At 43.1% G+C, this 21,832-nt stretch overlaps 4 protein-coding genes and 1 long non-coding RNA gene across 7 annotated transcripts; 1 reads left to right on the top strand and 4 right to left on the bottom strand.

Annotated features, from left to right (window-relative positions):
• On the bottom strand, window positions 917–3,499 carry LOC8078660 (2-alkenal reductase (NADP(+)-dependent)). Its single transcript, XM_002456723.2, has 5 exons — window positions 3,080–3,499; window positions 2,766–2,943; window positions 2,019–2,185; window positions 1,836–1,918; window positions 917–1,453 (listed from the first exon to the last, which is right to left on the bottom strand). Exons 1-5 carry the CDS (start codon window positions 3,326–3,328, stop codon window positions 1,075–1,077), a joined length of 1,056 nt encoding a protein of 351 aa, XP_002456768.1. The 5' UTR covers window positions 3,329–3,499; the 3' UTR covers window positions 917–1,074.
• On the bottom strand, window positions 6,449–8,494 carry LOC8078659 (polygalacturonase). Its single transcript, XM_002456722.2, has 3 exons — window positions 7,968–8,494; window positions 7,572–7,861; window positions 6,449–7,190 (listed from the first exon to the last, which is right to left on the bottom strand). Exons 1-3 carry the CDS (start codon window positions 8,421–8,423, stop codon window positions 6,725–6,727), a joined length of 1,212 nt encoding a protein of 403 aa, XP_002456767.1. The 5' UTR covers window positions 8,424–8,494; the 3' UTR covers window positions 6,449–6,724.
• Window positions 11,488–12,074, bottom strand: LOC110434168. The gene is made up of 2 exons (XR_002451641.1): window positions 11,993–12,074; window positions 11,488–11,745 (listed from the first exon to the last, which is right to left on the bottom strand). It is a non-coding gene; the product is annotated as an uncharacterized LOC110434168 (long non-coding RNA).
• Window positions 12,153–17,038, top strand: LOC110434167 (beta-hexosaminidase 3-like). Of its 3 annotated transcripts, none has more exons than XM_021457957.1 (15): window positions 12,153–12,256; window positions 12,451–12,788; window positions 12,911–12,985; window positions 13,394–13,429; window positions 13,527–13,638; window positions 13,737–13,807; window positions 13,956–14,086; window positions 14,234–14,299; window positions 14,476–14,576; window positions 14,809–14,868; window positions 14,962–14,995; window positions 15,131–15,229; window positions 15,323–15,382; window positions 15,735–15,985; window positions 16,634–17,038. In XM_021457957.1, exons 2-15 carry the CDS (start codon window positions 12,486–12,488, stop codon window positions 16,798–16,800), a joined length of 1,566 nt encoding a protein of 521 aa, XP_021313632.1. In that variant the 5' UTR covers window positions 12,153–12,256; window positions 12,451–12,485; the 3' UTR covers window positions 16,801–17,038. The 3 variants fall into 3 exon arrangements, with proteins under 3 accessions (XP_021313632.1, XP_021313630.1, XP_021313631.1); XM_021457955.1 differs by having other exon boundaries at window positions 12,189–12,332; window positions 12,439–12,788; XM_021457956.1 differs by having other exon boundaries at window positions 12,191–12,332.
• On the bottom strand, window positions 17,197–20,871 carry LOC8062461 (TPR repeat-containing protein ZIP4). Its single transcript, XM_021457954.1, has 5 exons — window positions 19,370–20,871; window positions 19,085–19,274; window positions 18,973–19,005; window positions 18,273–18,890; window positions 17,197–18,172 (listed from the first exon to the last, which is right to left on the bottom strand). The coding sequence occupies exons 1-5, from the start codon at window positions 20,719–20,721 to the stop codon at window positions 17,465–17,467; spliced, it is 2,901 nt and encodes a 966-aa protein (XP_021313629.1). The 5' UTR covers window positions 20,722–20,871; the 3' UTR covers window positions 17,197–17,464.

The raw sequence follows: 21,832 nt of genomic DNA, 5'->3' as shown, positions 1-21,832 counted from the left end.
CGCCTCTTAAACGATTACAGCCGGTCCTGAGGCCTTGTTTAGTTCCCAAAATTTTGGGATTTCGGACACTGTAGTATTTTCATTTTTATTTGGCAATTATTGTTCAATCATAGACTAACTAGGCTCAAAACATTTATCTCGCGATTTATAGACAAATTGTGCGATTAGTTTTTGTTTTTATCTATTTAATACTCTATGCATGTGCCGCAAGATTCGATGTGACGGGAAATCTAAAGTTTTTAGCAAAACTTTTTGGGAACTGAACGAGGCCTGACTTGACACTTCAAAGCAGTTGACAGCATCTCCTGACTTGACATTTCAAACTCAAAGCAGTTGACAGCGTCTCCCTTCAGATGAGGCAGGCATTGCCTCCAAATGGTGTCAATCGTTTGTACCCAATCGTAACCATTTCAAAACTCAGTACCGCATCTTGTGCCAGATGGTGGACAGGAGGAGCCCTTCCTCCCTCCCTCGCTGAAAGACAGAGGTCGAGTAAGAAGTCTGAAACTGACAACACTAGAAAAATAGGTGGTACCTGCCGTACAGGTTCAACGTTTTTTTCAGCATGAGGTTAGTGCGTTGATGCCATTAGATCGTGACTAAGCAATACTAAATTGCGACATCCTCTGTATCAATGGTCTCCGGAATGAGCAGTTTCCTAAGACTGACACTACCTCCGTTTCAAAAAAAAAAAGACTTAAACTACCCTGTAAACACTGATGCCATCACAATCACCGATTTATCAGGACACTGATTAACCTATATGTGACGTGCAGCTAAAACATGTGAAGAGTAAAGACGATGTCTCTCCTACCTAGTAAGCACTCCAATTCATTCAGAATAAAAGTATGAATTCATAGTTAAATACTTTCGCTTGTTATATTCAATGGGCGAACATACACCCAACAATTGGAGCAAAAAAAAAAAAAGAGAGAGAGAAGGTAAACTCTGAACAAGATCAGGCTTCCAACAGAGGATGTCATCCAACAAGATGAGGCTTCTCTTTATTGTTCAATGCAACAGAGGTTCTAATATTACAATGCTCATCTAATATTGACTAGAATGTAGACGGTCTCAATCTTGAGACACACGCACAACCTGCTTGCCAACATTTTTACCACTGAACAGACCAACAAAGGCAGCTGGTCCGCTCTCCAGCCCAATACTCACATCTTCCACATACACAATCTTCCCATCTCTGTAATGCTTGGTGATGTCATCCACGAACTGTGGGAACAGGTGTACGTAATCACTCTGGATGAATCCCTTCATCTCTATCCTCTTGCTTATGAAGGAGAACAGGTTGTGGATCCCAGCAGGAGCAGTTACCCCATGCTGGGAAACCATACCACACACTGCAATGCGGCCATGTACTCGCATGTTGAGTAGTACAGCATCAAGCATCGGCCCACCTACGTTCTCAAAGTAGATGTCTATGCCTTCAGGGAAGTACCTACATATAGGAAAACATGCATTTTTACATCAAGATCACAGCGTAATAATATGATCTGGATGGATTATTTGTCAACTTTACTTGACACATGACTGAAAAACATGTGCAGATAGAGGTTACATCGATAGTTCCACCATTTTAGTAATAATGATACAATGCCCTATTATGTTCAAGAATAGTATGTCCATCCTAGGTACATAGATCTTTTGCATAAGGTCGTCGTCATTTTTTTTGGAAAAACTTAAGGTCGTTGTCGTTAGTTTGCAAAAAGTTTATATCCACCAAAAGGTTCATCAATTTCAGTATGATCCAAGTTTGGTTCATCAATTTTTCCTGCAAGCTAAATTAGTTTTGTATGGTTTTTCCCTGAAGAAAATCTGACCTTTTTAAGGCAGCAGTCAAGTCAGGCTCTTCCTTGTAGTTGAAAGCTGCATCAAATCCGAATTTTTCCTTTAGGAGCTCAACCTGAAAGATATTGCGCACCCTGTATGATACAACTATATCTATATGGGCAATGCATGCAGGTAAGGTAAGGTATGGATGAAGTACTAGCATGAGTGAGTACCTTCTGATTTGTTCCAGCGCTTCCCACAACATAGCAGCCATGGAGCTTTGCAAGTTGACCAACAATTTGCCCAACTGCTCCAGATGCAGCAGAAACAAAAACAAACTCCCCTTTCTTTGGTGAACAAATCTCATAGAATCCAACGTAAGCTGTAAAACCAGGCATGCCTATATATGGAGGAAGCACGTAATAAGAGACATAAGCTTAGTGGATTAAACAATAACTCGCATAGAGAGAAACATCATTTTCATTCCAGTATCTGTCAACCAAGGGTACGGTTTCCCATTTCTTTCAATCACACAAGTGCACAACCCTGAACCTTTGGTGTGCTTGTCACAGCATTATGTCTATGGGGGTGTTTGGTTGGGGGTGTTAAAGTTTAACATGTACTGTTGACAATTATTGTCCAATCATGGGCTAATTAGGCTTAAAAGATTCGTCTAGCAAATTACTCTCTAGCTGTGTTTTTAGTATCGTAAATAGTCTATATTTAGTACTCCATGTATGTGTTCAAACATTGAATTATTTGATCATGTCCTTTTATTGCCCCTTATAGGCAATAAATTTGTTCAGCCAAGGTCAGTGTTTCCAACAGTTAAGTCTTTCAAACAAAAAGAAAAAAGGTTCATACCATTGCTGCTGCTCAACAGCCTATCGTGTTTTGGTACTTCATATAATTTGTGTCTTCTATGCTTTAGAATACAGAGATGAAAAAAATTGAAACAAAAAACATAAGTAGGAACTAACCAAGAAGGCCCAGATGATAAGAGAGTGGTATGTCGCTTTGCTGAATCTTCGTGAGTTGTTCAGGCTTGGTGATCAGACTGTAGTCCTCCCAGCCAGTCATCCCGGAAACAATGTCACCAGCACTAAGTCCTGGATAAGTGGAGTCGACCACCCTCCCCACACCAAACCCTTCAATAGGCTTCACAGATCAAGGAATTGCTCAATCAGCGCACAAATCGTCCACTCCCACTTCGCAGCTTGCGGCTTCAGCAACTAACCAAAGAGCCCAAGCTCCAAAAAATGGGGGAAAAAAAAAGAAAACGAGGGAAGCTCACTGATCCAGGCTTGAAGGGCGGAATATAGGAGCCCTGGAAGTCCCGCATCCTGCCGCGCATGTAGGGGTCACAGGAGAGGTAGAGGTTCTTCACCAGCACCGCGGGGCCGCCGCCGGCGCACTCGGGGACGCGCAGCTCCAGGGCGCCGCCGTCGACGAGCTCCATGTCGTCCTCCCTTGGCGCGCGGTCGATGTACCCGCGCAGCACCACCTTCCTGTTCCTCGCCACCGCCTTCGGCTCTTGCTCCATGCCGCCTCCGCCGCCGTCGCCGCCCGCCCGCCCGCCCGGGAGCACGTCAGTTTGGTCCGCCACGTTCTTCTGCGTTCTGCCGGAAGTTTCCTGTGCGGACCAAGAAGGATTTTGTGCGCGAACGCAGGGCCGCAGAGGTGGGTAGGTGCGCGTCGCGGCGCGCGTTTGGACAGCGGAACGGCCCGCGCCTCGGTGTCGCCGATGGGTTCCACGGCACGTTTGGGTTGCGATTGCGAATTTGCGATGCGTGCTGACTGCTTGTGTACTTTTCTTCTAGAGGATGTTTGGATGGGGTGTTAAAATTTAACCGTTATATTTAATAATTAGTATCTAATTATAAACTATGAAATTTAAAAAATTCATCTCATAAATTATTTTCTAACTATATTTTTAATTTTATAAATAATGTATATTTAATACTATATGTGTCTTGATGAGAGTTAAAAAAAACAGGACAACTAGTTTAGGAAAAAAAGTCCATCTCGTCTCTTTCAACTATTGTGTAATTTATCTTTTTGATGAATTAGAAAACATGCATTTCTAGACTATAAAACCGATTTTTATACTTCAGAAACTTTTAAAACCATAAAATTTGCCCTTTTCAACGAGACAAATTGAAGTTTCTCAATATCATCAGATGTACCTTTTGCTTCTTCTCGACATGTACGACGTCGTGGGTCTGCGGTGCACGGCATGGCTCAGTGTCGGGCCGCTGGATAAAGCTGGCCTCGGCAAGGGTATTGGGCCTCCTTATATTTCACGGGCCTCGAAAGTGCGACGCCACGGCGAACAATCATATTATGGGCCTGAGTGCATGTTCATTAGACCGGCCCAAGCTTAGAAAATTTGTGGTCCACGATCCACGAACACGACTGCATACAGTCACAGCATGAATGTCTACTCTACAGGAGCAGTTCTTATAAGATTTGATATTCTATACAGTAACTACAGTATCAGTGTAGCACATTTACCTCACTAATGAGCCGTAGTTCCTTCGTTCCACCGGGCCTTGTTTACTTCCAAATTTTTTTGCAAAATAGGAATAGTAGCACTTTCGTTTGTATTTGACAAATATTGTCCAATTATATACTAACTAGACTCAAAAGATTCGTCTCGTCAATTCCGACCAAACTGTGCAATTAGTTTAAATTTTTATCTATATTTAATACTTCATGCATACGTCTAAAGATTCGATGTGACGGGGAATCTGAAAAATTTTGCAAAATTTTTCGGGAACTAAACAAGGCCCTAGATTGAAAAATACCAACTTATCTTTACTTATTTTGCTTTCTCAATGACTGTTTCTTTTTTCCGTTGTGTTAGCCATACCATGTTCTCTTTTCGAAGGGGGCAGCTTTATTAGACATTACTAAGGAGCATGTGCTGAGTTTAGTTTAGCTAGTTAGATTTCTTATGGTAGAATTTATTTGCTTTGACTTTAGTTCTCCACTTGCTCACATTTTCTTAAAAGTTCCTAATGACGACCCCATCTATTTATAGACAAGACCCCGATAATCATCTGGTCTAGATTCGCCAGTGTGTGTATGTATGTATGTATTCATAGGAATATGAGTGAAGCCGACTTGTGTGTGTGGTGCAATGGCACCAGGCAAAAAAACACAATCATTAGTAAATACCTTATTCTGAACATATAAAATAGTTGAACGTATAGAGTTGTGAATATTTTGTATCATCATAGGTTTTAAGCTAGCTTTACCTACGATAGAGATGAATGTGCATGCATGTATATGAGTGTTTGCGCTGAACTATATAAGTAAAACAAATATTTACCGATATATAACAAATTAGTTTTAAGGGAACAAGAGGGGCAAAGAGCCCCTACTAAATAAATATATTAAAAGGCAATAATAATGAGTTCAAAGGAAGCACTACAAATAAGTCTCGAAATTAAGGAAAATGTAGAAGAAAATCTTGAAGTGGGAGCTCCGAGGCGGACAGATGAAAAAAATACTTATAAGGATGCATCTATAACATAAGCATGTTCTAGGTGTTGGGGAAATGTTCTATTCGAGTAAGGGTCTATTTGAATCAATTAGTACTAATATGTTCATAGTAGATATAGTTGGCACCTTTTAAACATACTCCACTAGTTATCAACTCTTTAGCTAATAATTAGTTGGTCTAATAACAAGTATGTTTAGATCCACTAGTACTAATTTTAGATGCTACGAGCATCTTCAAAAGTCTTTCTAAAATTTACTCTCAAAATCATCATTTGGGAAGTCATTTAAGTAAAATATCGCTTCCTATATCTTTGTACTCTCTATCAACTTTTCTATATAATGTGCATACTCTATAGAGCCATCCTTGCTCACCATCTTTCACTAGCAAAAAATCAGGAATAGGTGTTGTCTATATTTAAAGATCCCTATAGGCATTTTCTGTTCATCAAATAAATCTCTATTTTTGTATATTAGAAAATATATAAAGAGTCCTTGCTCTAACTGTTAGCACTAGCGGATCCAAATAGACCCTTAAAGAAACGCCGGCCCGATGACCATATAGAAATTGCTCCACCAATAGTGTAAGGAAGAGCGCATAAAGGGGAAAAAATATTAAGGAAAGGTGGGCTAATGCTTGGTCAACTATGCTTCTGGTAGTGGAATCAATTAGATTTAGCCCAACCCGAAGAAAACTAATTAAGCAGTACTCATGTGGCACATAACAGCCCCTTATTGTCATATTGCCGGCCGCTTATAATAAATACATACACAATAAGATACACTAGTAGACATCAAAACTTAGATTTTGATCATCCTCTGCTACTCATCTAGATCTTTCATGTGGTACTTTCAAGTTTGTGTAGGAGCAAGCACAATTCTTTAGTTTTTTAATTAATTAAAATGGCATGATTTTCGATTTTAAAAAGAAAAAAATACTATATTCTTATTTACATGTCATTTTTAGGACTATCTGCTAGATATGTTTTAGATCATGCTACACAAGGAGAACGACAAGCCCAAAGGTGAAATGAGCGTGCAGTGTGTTGGAGACCGCAGGGCTACAACCTACAACAATGGACAACAAATCAACGAACAGAGCTTTAGTTTGGTGTTAGAATTAGAACTGTGCTCTGAGAGCTTTTGTTGAGTGCTTAACTTGTACATATAGACCACAATAATATAATTATTGTTTTTCTAAAAAGCCACTCATCTAATAATCATACTGCAAAAAATGTGAAGGACTAAAAAAGAACCAACAGATGTTCGACTATATAATCATCTACTGTCAGAAGCTCGTAATGTTCGCGTAGTATAAGCACTCGCTGCATACGTACTCCGTACATAATACAGTACACTCGACGTATGCATCTATATACACGTGACGATACATGCTGTGTCCGGCAAGGCAAGGTCGATTGTCTGATGAGATGATTCAGAGGCAGCTCGGGGGCAGCACGAGGCCGAGCGTGGTCCCCTGCACGTTCCGGCAGTAGGACTTGGCGGCGGCGGGCCGGTTCTGGTACGTCAGCGCCACGTCCTGCAGGCTGATGCCGCTGCAGGGGTTGCTCCGGCTGCAGTCGAAGTTGACGGCCACCGGCGTCGCCGACGAGCCCCGGATGCCCACGTACCGCACGTCGCTGATCCTGATGCTGGAGCTCCTGCCGGCGCCGGGGCAGCCGCTGCTGTCGGGGCAGTAGTTCTGGTCGATGATGATGGGGTTGTCGACGCCGGACATGGTGGAGTCCGCGAAGGTGACGCCCGTGACGAAGCCGCGCTTGGAGCCGCCCCACGTCTTGATCCGCAGCCCGTTCATGGTGCCGGTGAACCACGTCGTCTTCACCGTCACGTTCTGCACCGCCTCCACCTCCATGCCCTGCTGCTTGCCCAGGCTCCCAATGCTAAGAATTAATAGTTGAACAAGCCACAAAGCAGAGTATGTATATTATTAGTGGATGGATGGATTAGGTACAAACCCAAACGCCATGCATGCGAGTAGGAGTATATGCGAACTAGAGTCGTATGAAGCGGACCCAGGTCAGGTCTGTTTCCACTAATGCACGAAAACGTTGCCACCGTCTGACTTGAAGAAGATCTTTCAACTTTCGAGGCCGTTTCAGTCAAACCAGTTTATGGATTGATTTCCATAAACCAGAGCTCAAACTTCCATTTCCCATGCTTTGATTTTATCGATTTAATTCCTAACGTGGGCATTTTCTGCCTCATTCATGCAGACAAATCCCCGCGCATCGCGCTGACGCAACGAGACGACGACGACGTACCTGATGCCGTGGCCGGGGCCGCAGGCGACGCGCTCGATCCAGAGGTGAGAGTTCCCGGGGCCGATGGAAATGCAGTCGTCGCCGGTGCTGATCCTGGCGTCGTACACCGACACATGGCTGGACATGTGCATGTGGATCCCGTCGGTGTTGGGGCTGTCCGCCGGCGCCTCCACCGTCACCCCGCGCACCGTCACGCCGTGGCACTGCAGCACCACCACGTGGAACAGCTCGCTGTCCACCGACCGCACGCCGGCTACCACCACGTTCCTCGAGTTGGCGATCGTCAGAGACTGCATGCGCTCAAGCAAGCAACCAAGCACGGCGAGACAAGTTAGTCGCATTACATTAGCTTGTGCTGTCATCAGGTTTCGAGTTTCGACGACGACGACGACGTACCGACGTGGGGTTCGGACAGTCGCGCTGCCCGCCGCGCCGTCTGCAGGCCCAGAGCGCCCTACCGCGGCCGTCCAGCGTGCCGCCGCCGGAGACGACGAGGCCGTCCATGTTCTCGAACGTGATCCACCGCCCCGACGAGCCGCGCGCGCCGTAGCGCGCGGGGGCGACGACCGTGCCGGCGATGGCGAACGTCACGGCGCTGCTGTGGCACGGCCCGGTGAACGTGGCGCTCCGCACCAGGTACCTGCCGGGCGGCACGTACACGGTGGCCGGCCGGGGCGAGCGGCAGGCGTCCGCCCACGCGCGGAGGAAAGGGCCCGCCGCGTCCGTCGCGCCGTCGGGGCGGGCGCCGTAGCGCAGCACGTTGTACACTGCGCCGCCGGCCGGGTCGGGCAGGAACAGGAGGGCGGCGTGCAGGTGCACGAGCAAGCTCAGGACGGGCTTGGCCATGGCCATGTATGTATGTGTGTTCCCGCCAGCCTCCGGATGGACGCGACGACTTGTGATTCCGCAGGCTGACAGGTGATAGTTAGGTATGTTTTCGAGTTCGACGATGTGCTAGCTAGTACACGTGTATTTATAGTGGTGATATCTACCGGCCGCCTCTGGTTAACATGGGGGTAGTAACATTTGGAAATGAATCAAAGTGGGCGAAGAGTTTGAGAGCGTCCATCTTCTAGAAAAATAAAGGCAGGGGAGAGAATTTGAGAGAGTAAAGTGCACCAGTGGTCTTTAAACTTCTGCGATTGTGTCATCGCAGACTCACGGTCCCTAAACTCCAAATTTACGACGACTGTGCTATCTCTGGTGTATTAACTTGTAAATTTACTCGTTTAGGTCTTCCATGTTCGACTATATCATCCTAGTTCCTAATAAACTCGCAAACTTGAGAGGCATTGTAGGAGCTAAGCAGTTGAGTTCAGGATTCAGAAACCTAACCTGGGAAACGAGAATTCAGTTTGGTTAGTAAACTTTTACATGCGGCATTGACCATTGGGAGGGTGAATAAAGTATGGGTTTGGTGAGTTCTTGGAAACAACTCATGGCAGGCCAGACACTTACCATGTGTGCATAACCTGTTTCTGCCGAGACATAGATAGTACTAGTAGTAGCGGCGAGCAAACACATTGTCCAAACTATAACTGCCATCGTCGCTTTGCATGGCGAGCTAGCTGGAGCTGAATATGGTCACTGAGTTGTTGAAGGATGCATGAATTCGTAAGCGGTGCAGGGTTGGAAGGTTGGAGCTCGTCACGAATAGACGTCAAAGTTTGGGGCGTATTTCTGGCACTTGTGGACAACTAGGCGTATTTCCGCCACCGTCAGCTCACGCAAATTATTGCAGACCATTCGGGGAAAGAGCTCCAGAATTCACAAAATGGCTGACATCGATCGACATGTGGAGTTTGAAACTGGCTGAACTCTACAGAAATCAAGAAACAAAGCCCTTCCCATTCCAAGACAATTCGTGAATGAACACCGAAACATAGCCTCACTTCCATAAAGTGTTTCAAGAATTAATAGCGAAACCAAAGCTACCCCGTTACCAACCTGTCTATCTGCATTTGGAATCAAGATTGGAGGCTCAGGCAATTAGGTTTCATCGACCTTGCATTGCTTTCTACTACCATCGGCAAAAACTGGCTAGACAATTCATCTTTTGACGACCTCACTATCTGAAACGAACCTGTGCAGGTAGAAACTAGGAGCATGCTTTATCGTAGAAGTAGCAGTCCAATGACCTAGTACGAGTGTTGGGTTGGTCATGTGACTGTTGCAGGATAGCAAATTTGACTACTCTCAGCAGTGGTGGGTTGGGCACATCTCAACCCAGCCTAGGCACACGTTCGAGTTCCTTCAAATTCAACAACTACTTCGGTCAAGCAAACAAGACCTTGGTTTGGCTTCGCTGTTCACCAAAACCGATCACCATCACCTACTGTGTGATCATGGCAGACCTTTTTGACACCATCTTTCAACATATATATATACTGGAAAACGTAGAGTATATATATTTGCTAATTGCGCTAACTATAAGGTAGCGTCAAAGGTTTAACCACTAATGGGCCAGGTAAGATCCAGTTTTAACCTCATGTGCCAATTCAGCCCAACTTTGTGCAACAATAATATCTCGGCCCAAAATGAGATAGCCGATCAGTCCAAGTTCGTGCGTGCGGACTCACTAAACAGTGAACGTTCAGTAGATTTGAATCTAGCGAACGATCAGACAGCTCCCACGACTTTCCTTTTTTGGCAAAAAAAATCCCGCAATTTTCTATTTTTGGAAAGTTTTCTATTTTAGGCAAAAAAAATTCGCTACTTTTCTTTTTTGAAAAATTGTTCTCACAACTTTTACGTATAACTTATGGAACAAACTTTTACGTATAACTCATATACGTGACTTTAACATATACCTTCATTGTGACAAAGTTACACACATAACTTATACATATAACTTACTACATGATAAAGTTATACGCATAACTTTTATCTATAATATTTTATGGAACAAGTTTATCAACATAATTTATGACGAGACAATTTAGCGAACGTTCAAAAAAGTTACAATTAAAACTTAAGCATATAGTTTAATTAAACCAATTTTAACATATAAGTTAATAACTGAAAGTTAAGCACAAAACATAATAAATCAAATAGCTTTGCAAAAAGTTAGACATAAAAGATAATAATTATAAGTTAATATCTACTAGTTACACACTTACACGTATAAAGTTAGATATAAAAGTTGCGTACAGAAAGTTAGACATAAAAGTTACGTGCAGAAAGTTAATAATTACAAATTATATGGTTAAAATTTACATCTAGCATTTTAAAATAAATGTTTTACTTTTTTATGACATCAGCGGTGGTTATGGAAAGGCCCGCTAGAAGGAGAGGTAGTTTGAATCTTTGTTACATCAAATCTAAGTGAACGATCGCCCAAATAAAATAAGGGTTGACAGCATATATAAAAAGAAAAAATTGATAGACTTATATAAAAAATAAAAAGAGAAAAAAAGACAAAAGAAAAATTAAAAAAATGTTTTATAATTCTGTGTTTTAAAGTTTTGGCATAAGTTGTAAGTTATATGGTATAAGTCATATGGTGATAAGTTTTGCAAAGTGTTGTACCAAATTCTTAGTATAATTTATAGAAATAAGTTATGTTCTATAACATATATGTATAACTTAGTTACCTTCTAAAAATGGAAAGTTGCGGAAATTATCATTTCCAAATAAGGAAAGTTGTGGGAGTAGCTGATGGTTCGCTGGATTCCTTAGTGATGAACGATAGTGGAATTGGATTTGTGTCGTGCGTGCCGTGACCCGTGACAGTGTGTGCACTCGGTCCCGCTGTCCAAGACCACCCGGCCAGCAGGTCATACTAGCGCTAGCAGCACGTAAATTGCGTGTATCAACTCCTCAAGAATGGCTTACCTCAGGTTCCATCCCACTTTGGAGGAGCTAGCTTCAATCCTGCTGTTACCTTTGTTCTTGCAAGCTATTTGTTTTCGAAATGTTAGACAGAAATTAATGGCATTTTGCCTGCATGCACCATCATTATAGGAGTATTAGCCAACATCTTTCGAAAAGGAAGATCAACCAATAGCAGGCGAAGGGGAAGGCCAACAAACTGAGTGAGCGCAGCAACGTGACGCTTCGGTGGACAGTGACAACGGGCAATAGCTTGTGATCAACCTACCAACCAGATCCTTGTCACGCTTTTTTACTAGCCCCAACCCGCGGCACCTCCCAGCTCCCGCCATCTCGCCAGCACCTCCGGTTCATATCATGCAACAAAAAAAATATTAGCACGGAAAGGCAGAACGTGCCCGTTTATGCACGTACAATATTTATATAAGAAAAAGTATGCACAGCATTTGTGTAATATAGTATTAATATATGATGATACGCTACTACTACATATCTACATAGCGAAAACACTGGTCCTGTATATCATATGGAGCAGAGTTGCTACCAAAATTAGCATCTGTGAGCTGAGCTGACTACCTACCCATCCGTACCTGATTTGGGTCACCGAAGTGCACCAGACCAGGGCCTGTGCATGCCTTTTCTCCCCTCCATCTAACCACTCCTTGACCCCGGTCTGCAATGTCATGCTGCCGCTCCTCCTCAAGTCCTCATATACCTCCTCGTCGCTCGTCTTTGTCCTAAGATAGGAATCAAATAATCTTTCGATTGGTTCTCTTCCAAACAGGTGTAGGAAGAGAGAGAGAGAGAGAGAGAGAGAGAGAGAGAGAGAGAGAGAGAGAGAGAGAGAGAGAAAGGTACTTGCCTTGCGCTTGCAGATTGCTGCGTTCTTCCTCGCGACTTCTCTTTTCCCATCATTTCTTTTTCTCTGAGGTGAGGCTGGGCCTTTGAGCTCGCCCAAGAAAAGATTGTCTCACCTATAGTAGCTGCGGGATGCCTGTCAAAACTCAAAACTCATTGATTCTTTTCTTACTCTAAGAGGTGTTTGCAGCTTCTGTAGAGAAGGATACGAACCACTCTGCAAAGATGGCACCAGCTCTGAGGCTGCTTCTTGCATTTCTGGCGATTGGATCCTGCATCGCTGCTGACAACATCGACTTGTGGCCGATGCCACAGTCGGTGTCCCACGGAACACAGAAGCTCTACATCAAGAAAGATATCACAATGTCCATGGTGGGAAGCACCTATTCTGATGAGAAATCAATCTTGAAGGACGCCTTCCAGAGGATGGTTGATTTGATCACACTGAACCATGTCGTTGATGGAACAAACCCAAGTTCTTCGGTTCTCACTTGTGTTAATATAGTTGTCCATACACCTGAAGATGAGGTAATCTGCTTGCTTGATCTGGTATATTTATTTAGTTCATCTACAGATTGCAACATCTGTTTATGTTGATACTTTTACTTCAGAAAAAAATGTTGATACCTTGCACTCTCCATCTTCTGCAGCTTAGCTTTGGGGCAGATGAGTCATACAACTTAACTGTTCCAACAACAGGAGATCCACTGTATGCACAGATCCAGGTTAGTAAAAAGTTCAATGTATAGTTGCATTGTCTAAAAATACATTAGAAGCTTACTCTTATTCCCTCCTTGAAGATGAATTCAGAACTTGTTTGCACCATGCAAGCCTTCAGAATATTTTGTAGCATGCATAGACCTTTCCATATTAAATCTCTAAAATACAAATTAACATAATACACCAGATGGACGGTTACAAGAAAAACACAAGTTATGCCTGTAAATAAGTATCATGTAATGTCAACTCCGCTATGAAATGTATACTCCACAACATATCTATGTTCTACATGTTATGAAATGGGAAGAGTCAAGAGAAAGTGAAACAAATGCAGACATGCACCTAGCATTTATATACACAATGCAAGTCACTTCAATAGGTATGAATTGATGATACCTTACAATATTTTGTAGGCTCAAACTGTTTTTGGAGCACTTCAAGCCTTGCAGGTAAGTACTTCATGTGGTTCATAGAGTTACAAGTAATAAGTGTAAGAAAGATGCCTCACAATCATGCAGTCCAACACTATTTTTCTAATCAATGCAGACATTTAGTCAGTTATGTTACTTTGATTTCACATCACGGCTCATTGGACTCAACTCTGCTCCTTGGATAATTACCGACAGACCCAGATTTCCTTACCGGGGATTGCTTATTGGTTAGAACCAGCATTTTCACCTTTTACACATATCAAGTGTCAACAATGTGGGCGTCCAGTGAGTGATCAAAACACCATTAATTTAAGCTTACTTGCAGATACTGCGAGACATTACCTCCCTGTTAAGATAATCAAAGGAGTGATTGATGCAATGGCTTACAGCAAATTGGTAAGTTTGATATTTTGAATTTGCATTAAATTTTAATTGCTTGACCCATAAGTTACAAGAAAGAAAAAGTTTGAATTTTTATTTTAACTGTCTATGCTCGCTAAATAGTTTCTTACTTGTTACTTGTTTTATTTCCTTCATCACACAGAATGTTCTCCATTGGCATATCGTGGACGAGCAGTCATTTCCCATTGAAATACCTTCATACCCCAAATTGTGGAACGGTTCATACTCTTATTCAGAGAGATATACAACGTCTGATGCTATTGACATTGTACGGTGCGTTCTATTTTCATTATCAATACTTTACAATACCAATATTATACAAGCATTGAAAATTTGGAGGTAGTTACCTTCAAAACGATGGAACATACTAAAAAAAAACTTCACTGAGAGTGAGTATATTGGTCAAAATGCACTTTGCAGGTATGCTGAAAAGCGAGGTGTAAATGTGTTGGCGGAGATTGATGTTCCTGGCCATGCTCGCTCATGGTAAGAAATTTCATTATGTTCAGACGTTCAATGTGCTTCAAAGTTACATGAAATCATTTGGAGGGCAAAACCGTTTTGTATTGAAGTCATGAAAAATAATCTGCAAGATTTCACAAGTGCAATTTGACTAACATGACAAAATGCAAGGCTGAAATTGTGAAAATTATACCTTTCAGGGGTGTCGGTTACCCATCATTATGGCCATCAGAAAGCTGCAGAGAACCACTTGATGTCAGTAAAAACTTTACATTTGAAGTCATCAATGGCATTCTTTCAGGTGGTACATCTTAACAATTTTGTTGACAAAATTGAAGTCGCTCCAAAGCTAGTTATTTCAAATGATCCCTAGTCTGTGGGAATGGCATGAAAGGTCAAGCTATTATAAATCGGGAATGCCTATAATGGACAAATTATCTGCATTGAATCACTAATTCACTATTGGAAAAAAAGTAAATATCCAAGTATCCTACACAGCAGTCTTAACATTCACAATTTATGTTGTCTTTCAGATTTTAGCAAGATTTTTAAGTTCAAATTTGTGCACTTAGGCGGTGATGAAGTCAATACAAGTAAGAAGAACAATTGCATTTACAACTGATATAGCACAGTGACCAAACAATAGATCTATAGATCACACATTCATTCTATTCTCTGAATTTCAGGCTGCTGGACCACAACACCCCATATTGAAGGATGGTATACTTCTATGCACTCAGTGAACTTACAATTTCACAACTAACCTGATGTTTTTTTATGACTTTATGCATAAGTAGAACATAAATAGGTCATGTTCTTGTACAAGTCAATTAATTCAAGACAATCCTTTTATAGGTTGAATAATAACCATATGAATGTATCAGACGCATACAGAGATTTTGTATTAAGATCTCAAAAGATAGCGATATCACATGGCTATGATATCATAAACTGGTACCCCCCCCCCCCCCCCTATTCGACAATTTTCCAGGTTCCAGTAAGTTACTAGCTATTAAAAATTTAACAGACAACGTTTCGTGCTTACAGGGAAGAGACATTTAACAGTTTTGGAGACAAATTGGACCCTAGAACCGTGGTGCATAACTGGTATTTACTCACTTTCTGCTTAATTTATAACATGGGGAAGGTTTTACTTGCGTCTATAGCACAATGATTCTGAGCTTCACGCGATGCTCTCCCTGGAGTTTACAGCTGTTCAGAACATGAAGGGGCATAACATTTCAGGGTTATACATATTCATTGAAATAAAGGGTTTAAATAAAATGAAAAACAAGACCAGCCTAGGAGGAACCTACTTTATATTAAGAAGAAATAAATTATTTAAAGGGTTTCAGATTCAGTTAACATTTTTCATGCAATTTGTACTCCTATGTTCATCCTGGTTCTTTTTTCTGCTACCAATAGTTAACAATTAGCAGTTTTGCCCATAAATTAATAGGCTTGGAGAAGATGTAGCACCCAAAGTGGTTGCTGCGGGGCATAGGTGTATAGTAAGCAACCAGGATAAGTGGTACCTGGATCACTTGGATGCCTCATGGGAAGGATTTTACATGAATGAGCCCCTAAAAGGTATCAATGATACAAAGCAGCATCAACTGGTCATTGGTGGTGAGGTTTGCATGTGGGGTGAGGAAATTGATGCCTCAGACATTCAGCAAACAATTTGGCCACGTGCTGCAGCAGCTGCAGGTAACTGACTGTGACTGAAAAGGTTGAGTGTCCTGATTAATGCCTGATATATTTCAAATTTAATGGACAAAACATTATCCAAACCAGAGTCTTAATTGCAAGCTATAATCACCTATTATTTAGGGGACATAAATATAGTGTGACACAGTACTCCAATCAATTAACTTTGAGCAGAAATATGGAATGCTTTGAATGATAAAATTCCACCCAGTATATACATCTCCAATATTCATGTTCTCATATAGTATAGTAAGATATGTCATTAAAATTCCTAGCAGAAAAGATTAAATATGCATGCTCACTGCTCATATATGACATTGTTTTATTAGAAAGAAGAGCATACTGCACAGAATAAATTCTCAAAGGGACGCACAATTTAGCATGTTGCTGAACAATGATAGATGACTGCTTTCATAATTTCAGTAGATTCTATATAGAAATTGAGTTGATGTACACCAAAAAATTATTTAAGGGCATGTCCACCCTAACAGAAGCAGAGTTAACAAGCAACCTCGTAATCTATGGTACTATGAAATTTGTATGCCCCTCACAAATACTCATCTGCTATGCCAAGGAATGCATTGTTGCACTGCCATCTGTGTGAACGTTTTTTGACTCACCATCCTCTTACATTGCATTTCCTTGAAGAGAGACTGTGGACTCCGATTGAGAAGCTTGCAAATGACACAAGATTTGTCACATCAAGATTGGCACGCTTCAGGTGTTTGCTGAACCAAAGAGGAGTAGCTGCTGCACCATTAGCAGGTTATGGTCGTGCATCACCATCAGAACCTGGCCCTTGTGTAAGGCAATAAATGTCTGTAACTAAACGGAAAGGGGTATTCACAGAGGAAAACCTGCCATTCCTTGACAGAAAAGGATTCACTCTTACCCCTGTTATACATTTAGCAAAAGAACGTCAGATAGTTGGTTTAGGGTTGTGTAGAATGTTTCATGTCCTTTTTTGCTCCTCTCCAGTCCAATTTCCTCCCACAATAATTTGAATGCCTATGAAATCTGTATGTTATGGTAATGAACTGTAACAGCTTCCTACGGGGTTCACTAGTTGTCTTAACTTACCCCCCACCCCAAAAAAAAAACAAAAAAAACAACTCACCTCAGAAACCAGTTTCCAGTCAAAATAAATTTAAACGCAAATAATTAACATATGTGTGGCACATGATCATACTAAAATTGAGGGGCGCTCTCACTGGCAACACAAAGATCATCATACTTACAGAAAAGTCACCCAATATAAGACAAAAATTAACTTTTCCTTACACATGAGCATACTTAAATTCTGGGACATTTATACTGCCAACAAAATAACCACATACTTCTCTACAAATCATAGAAATTTTCATCATAAAATGGAAGCGCATTTGAGTGCACATCAATCATATGAAGAATATCAGTATTTATGGTTCAAACAAATGTTCTATTTATCTCCAGCCATGAAATTCCACCATTCATAAATTTCTAAACTAGGACAGGTTGAGACATACTACCAGTACCAGACATGCTAGTACTTGGTTCCCCATCTTGCTGGCTACATTCATCAGGTTCTTTACCAGATAATTTCTGAAATTTCTCAAAGCATTCCTCCATCCCTGGTATATACAGCTTCATTCTGTCAAAATGCCGAGCAAGATCTAGACCCATCTTCATCCATTTTTTAGCAACAGAATGTTGTCCAAGCCGCCCAGGTAAATATGACTTGTTCCATGCAGTTATTGCAAGCCACCTCCCTTCCTCAAATGGATACTCACCATCTCTAAGTCCAACCACAATCTGGTAAGCTTGTTGAAATACATCATAGGCTGCATCACTCATGCTACCACTGAAATCCTGGAGACCAGAAAGGCATACTAGCTTTCTGAGGGCAGCACTGATTACCCCATAGTTTGGAGAGTGAGAGGCAAGGGCAGTACTGATGCTGGCCTTCAGGAGAAACTCAGCAACCTGGAGGTTTGGTTGGGTGCCTTCAAAGGCCATGTCTCCAAGTATGAGAAGACGATCTGGTGTACATGCTTTAGATGCTGCAAAGCTCTTGACTAATTGGAGTTGCTGAGAGTGTGCACTAGTGTCCAGTCTATTGAGAAGCTGGTAGAAGTTGAATGTATGAAGAAAGGGAAGGTCCAATTGATCAGAGGTCACCGTAGCCGAAGGCAAAGTCAAGGGTAATAGCTGCAAATCAGTACAAATGAATCAAAAGAATGTCCAAGAAAAACAAATCCAAACACACTGGTATCAGCAACTCTTGATAATTGGCAAGCTCCAATTTTACCTTGCCAGCCCTTCTGAGCATCTCAATGCCCTTTTTAAGGTCAGAGTCTGACAATGAAGACTTGTTTAGTTCTTCAGCCTGGAGCATGCAACTGACACTCATGATCAATGATTTGCAAATCAAGACAAGGTTAGCATCATCTTCCCCATTATTTGAGCTGAAAAATTCAGCTGCAAGCTCAAAGAATTCAGAGGAATAATCATACTTCTTCTCTTTTACCACCTTTAAAGCCATATTCCATGAACTGACAGCAAACCAATTCAGTTCACGCAGCCCTACAGTCCCCTTTCCCAAAAAAGTTTCCACACCAAGCTCATCCATCCGTAGCTTGGCACGTCTTGAGTACTTCAGAATCTCAGCCTCAGATCCTGGCTCACGAAGGAGGAGGGCTATCAGGTTGCGGAGGACAGTGGCCTCGCTCATTGGCATTGGCTTTCCAGCAGAGTAGAGGCCTAGAAGGAAGGTTAACGAAGCAACTGCCACACGAAAAGACTTGCAGCCGATAGCTTCATGAATCGAGAGCGTCAGGAAGTGAGGGTTGAAGTCAACATAGCCCACCATGGTCTTCATCAGCTTGATAGCCTCATCATCCTCCTTCTTGTGTAGAAGGATCTTAAACTAGAAAAATGCATATGTATTAGTAAAAAGTGCTAGAACTAAAATAGGCCCTGTAAAACTGACAGCGTGTACAGGGCATTACCTTCAGAAAGGCACAGTGGATATTGGGTTCAACCTGCAGGTATGCATTGGATCAAGCATAAGAAAGCATCACACAATATCATCTAAAAGGCAACGGGGAGAAAGATCAATACCTTTTCAGCCTCAGTTATGAACTCTTGGGCTCGATCAAGATGACCAAGTGCCATATGGCAAAGGCAAAGTACTCGGAAGCATTTTGCACGGCGGGATCTGCTTTCCTCGTCACGGGAAACATAGAGCATCGACCTCTCAATCAAATCCGCACCAACCTCGCAGTTCTTTGCATGGAAATGCTCAGAGCCACTGTCCAAAATTACAAATGCCAGCGTCAGTATGTGCACACATTTTCTTACGAAGTACTACTGAATATGAGTTCAGTAGTGTAAGAGAATACAAACCATGTCCATAGCAGTGCATGCATTGTGTCACGCTCATGGGTGTTAGCAGGGCCATTGAACAGCGCAACCACCCTCTCATCTGACACGAGCTCAGCAATCGCTCTTGCACGCCCAGCCCCGCCGCCTGCACCTTGAACCACCGTTTTCAACACCCTCACTGCAGCAGCAGCAGCACTGGCGCGGCACCGTGCAGCAAGTGCAACAAGCACCTTAAGTGCAGCATCCAGCCCCGCACTGGCAAGGTACAGCTCGGCTGCCGACACGCACAAGAATTCGGGCGCTTCCTCGTTGGCCATGAGCCTACCGAGCTCTCTCTCGGCATCCACCAATTTCCCGCTACTGAGACACGCACGCAGCGCCATGAACGCAATGCTGGAGTGCTCCTTCCCCAGCCCCGGTGAGGCTCTCGAGACCCTGGTACAGTGCAGGGTGCCCTCGTAGTCGTTGGCTTCGAGACGCTCAGCGGCGAGGAAGCGGAGGCATTGATCCTTAATCGCTTGGAGCTTTGGGGTTGCAGGAGTGGATCTCGGGGTCGTCGGAGAGGCGCAGCAGGGGGAGGCCGCGGCCTTCTCGCAGAGATCAAGCGCTTCGGTTAGGAGGGTCGACGCGTGGATGGTGGGATCCGGGGATTTTGTGGCGAAAGCAGCCTTGCCGAGGAGGAGGTACGCCTCGGCGAGGGCTTTGACCCCCTCAGAAGACGCCGCGGCGAGGGGCTTGGACCGGCTTAGCAACGCGACGGCGAGGGCGTGCTTGCCCTGACTCGACGCCGCGCGTGCGCGCGCGAGGTTGAGGTCCAGCAGGATGCCCCGATCCTCCTCCGTGTCAGCGGCGCAGACCAGCGGCGTGGCCTTCTCGAAGCAGGAGGAAGCGAGGTCGGCGCGGCCGAGGTCAAGCCAGACCAGGCCGGTGCGGTGGAAAAGGGACGCCGCCTTCGCAGTGGCGTTGGGGACGCCTTCCGGGAGGCCAGCCACGAGGAGGAGCTCCGGCGCCGCCTGCCGAATCTCCGTCTCGGCAACCGCGGCCTCGGGGCTCCTCGCAGGGAAGTTGTGGTTGGCGCGGTCGACGCACGCGTTCCAGAGGCGGAAGGCGAGGTTCCATACCTTGAGCCTGAACGCCCCGTTGAGACCTGAGGAGGAGGAGGAGGAGGAAGCGGCGGATGCGAGGTTGGTGAGGAGGCAGCGGAGATCGGCAGCGAGCTTCTCCAGGGAAGAGGAATCGGAGGCGTCGAGCGCCTCGACGTCGGCGACGATCCTGTTGAGGTCGGTGAGGAGGGCGGCGTGCGGCGGCGGCGGCCGGTACTCGGGGGAAAGTTGGGAGATCCGGTACTCGGGGGAGAGCTCGGAGATCTTCATGGGGTTTAGGATTCGGCAGTTCCGATCGAATCGAGTGGTGATTTCGAGCGAGAAGGGAGGCTAGGTGTGGGGGTGGCGGCAGTGGAGACTGCTGGAGAAGGAATTCCAGAACGGCAAATGGGGGGAGAATTCGAATTTTGAAATGGTTGCCGAACGCCGAGTGCCGGTGCCGGCTCAGTTTTTATACCAGGATCATTCTTCTAGAAGATAACTGAACGAATGGTTGCATCAAATATTCTCCGCTTAGGCTTTTTCTTACTTCAACACAAATATCAAAAACTATTCAAAATCTAACACATCGAATCTTTCGAAACATGCATAAAACATTAAATATAAATAAATAATAAATAATTTTATAATTTATCTATAATTTGCGAGACGAATCTTTTAAGTCTAGTTAATCTATCTTTGAACAACAATTGTCAAATACAAACAAAAATGTTATACGGACCTAAAAATTTTCGGGTAGGGAACTATACAAGGCCTTATTAAGGCTTTAGTTAGGGAGGTGAAAAAAATTTGAGTACTGTAGCACTTTTATTTTATTATGTGGCAATTATTATTCAACTATAGACTAATTAGGCTTAAAAGATTCGTCTCGTATATAATTAGTTATTTTTTATCTATATTTAATGTTTTATGTATATGCCGCAAGATTTGGTTTGACGAAAAATCTTAAAAAGTTTTTGGGTATTAAGGTCAGTTTCAATGCGTAGTTTCATGGCATGGTTACCAAGACTATAAATTTATAACTGAGCCATATGAGTTTTATGGGAATAAAACTCTTCTCTCATCTGATGAAACTCCTTCATTTAATGACTCTGCCAAATCAACAATTTTGCTTATGTGACACCCTATTTAATGTGTATGACACTTTTATGAAACATGCATTGACACTAGCCTAAGAGCAAGTTTAATAATGCAGCCCACTTGCTGGCTGTATGATTTCTTACGGCCTTCTCCCAGCCCACTTATACAATAGTTAGCTATTCACTATTAATATATGGTTCACTTCTCTCTCACACAAAGTTTCTTTGGTTCTTGTGTCTAAGCTGGCTTTAAGCTTACAGCCTGTTTCTCTTCTCTCTACTTTCTTCTCTCCTCACCTTAG

This window comes from Sorghum bicolor, chromosome 3 (assembly GCF_000003195.3).
Source record: "Sorghum bicolor cultivar BTx623 chromosome 3, Sorghum_bicolor_NCBIv3, whole genome shotgun sequence".
Taxonomy (NCBI): Eukaryota; Viridiplantae; Streptophyta; class Magnoliopsida; order Poales; family Poaceae; genus Sorghum; species Sorghum bicolor.
This window is presented reverse-complemented; position numbering and strand designations above follow the sequence as displayed.

Excerpts from the sequence above, each read along its gene's own strand:
- LOC8062461 (XM_021457954.1), bottom strand. The coding sequence starts at position 20,721 with ATGAAGATCTCCGAGCTCTCCCCCGAGTACCGGATCTCCCAACTTTCC. Across the intron at positions 19,275-19,369 it reads CATGCACTGCTATGGACATG|TGGCTCTGAGCATTTCCATG; the intron begins GTTTGTATTCTC and ends AATTTTGGACAG. Across the intron at positions 18,173-18,272 it reads TGCTCAGAAGGGCTGGCAAG|CTATTACCCTTGACTTTGCC; the intron begins GTAAAATTGGAG and ends ACTGATTTGCAG.
- LOC8078660 (XM_002456723.2), bottom strand. The coding sequence starts at position 3,328 with ATGGAGCAAGAGCCGAAGGCGGTGGCGAGGAACAGGAAGGTGGTGCTG. Across the intron at positions 2,944-3,079 it reads CGCCCTTCAAGCCTGGATCA|CCTATTGAAGGGTTTGGTGT; the intron begins GTGAGCTTCCCT and ends TGATCTGTGAAG. Across the intron at positions 2,186-2,765 it reads TTATCATCTGGGCCTTCTTG|GCATGCCTGGTTTTACAGCT; the intron begins GTTAGTTCCTAC and ends CTCCATATATAG.
- LOC8078659 (XM_002456722.2), bottom strand. The coding sequence starts at position 8,423 with ATGGCCATGGCCAAGCCCGTCCTGAGCTTGCTCGTGCACCTGCACGCC. Across the intron at positions 7,862-7,967 it reads ACTGTCCGAACCCCACGTCG|TCTCTGACGATCGCCAACTC; the intron begins GTACGTCGTCGT and ends GAGCGCATGCAG. Across the intron at positions 7,191-7,571 it reads GGCCCCGGCCACGGCATCAG|CATTGGGAGCCTGGGCAAGC; the intron begins GTACGTCGTCGT and ends ATTAATTCTTAG.
- LOC110434167 (XM_021457957.1), top strand. The coding sequence starts at position 12,486 with ATGGCACCAGCTCTGAGGCTGCTTCTTGCATTTCTGGCGATTGGATCC. Across the intron at positions 13,808-13,955 it reads CAATGGCTTACAGCAAATTG|AATGTTCTCCATTGGCATAT; the intron begins GTAAGTTTGATA and ends TTCATCACACAG. Across the intron at positions 15,383-15,734 it reads AGAACCGTGGTGCATAACTG|GCTTGGAGAAGATGTAGCAC; the intron begins GTATTTACTCAC and ends ATAAATTAATAG.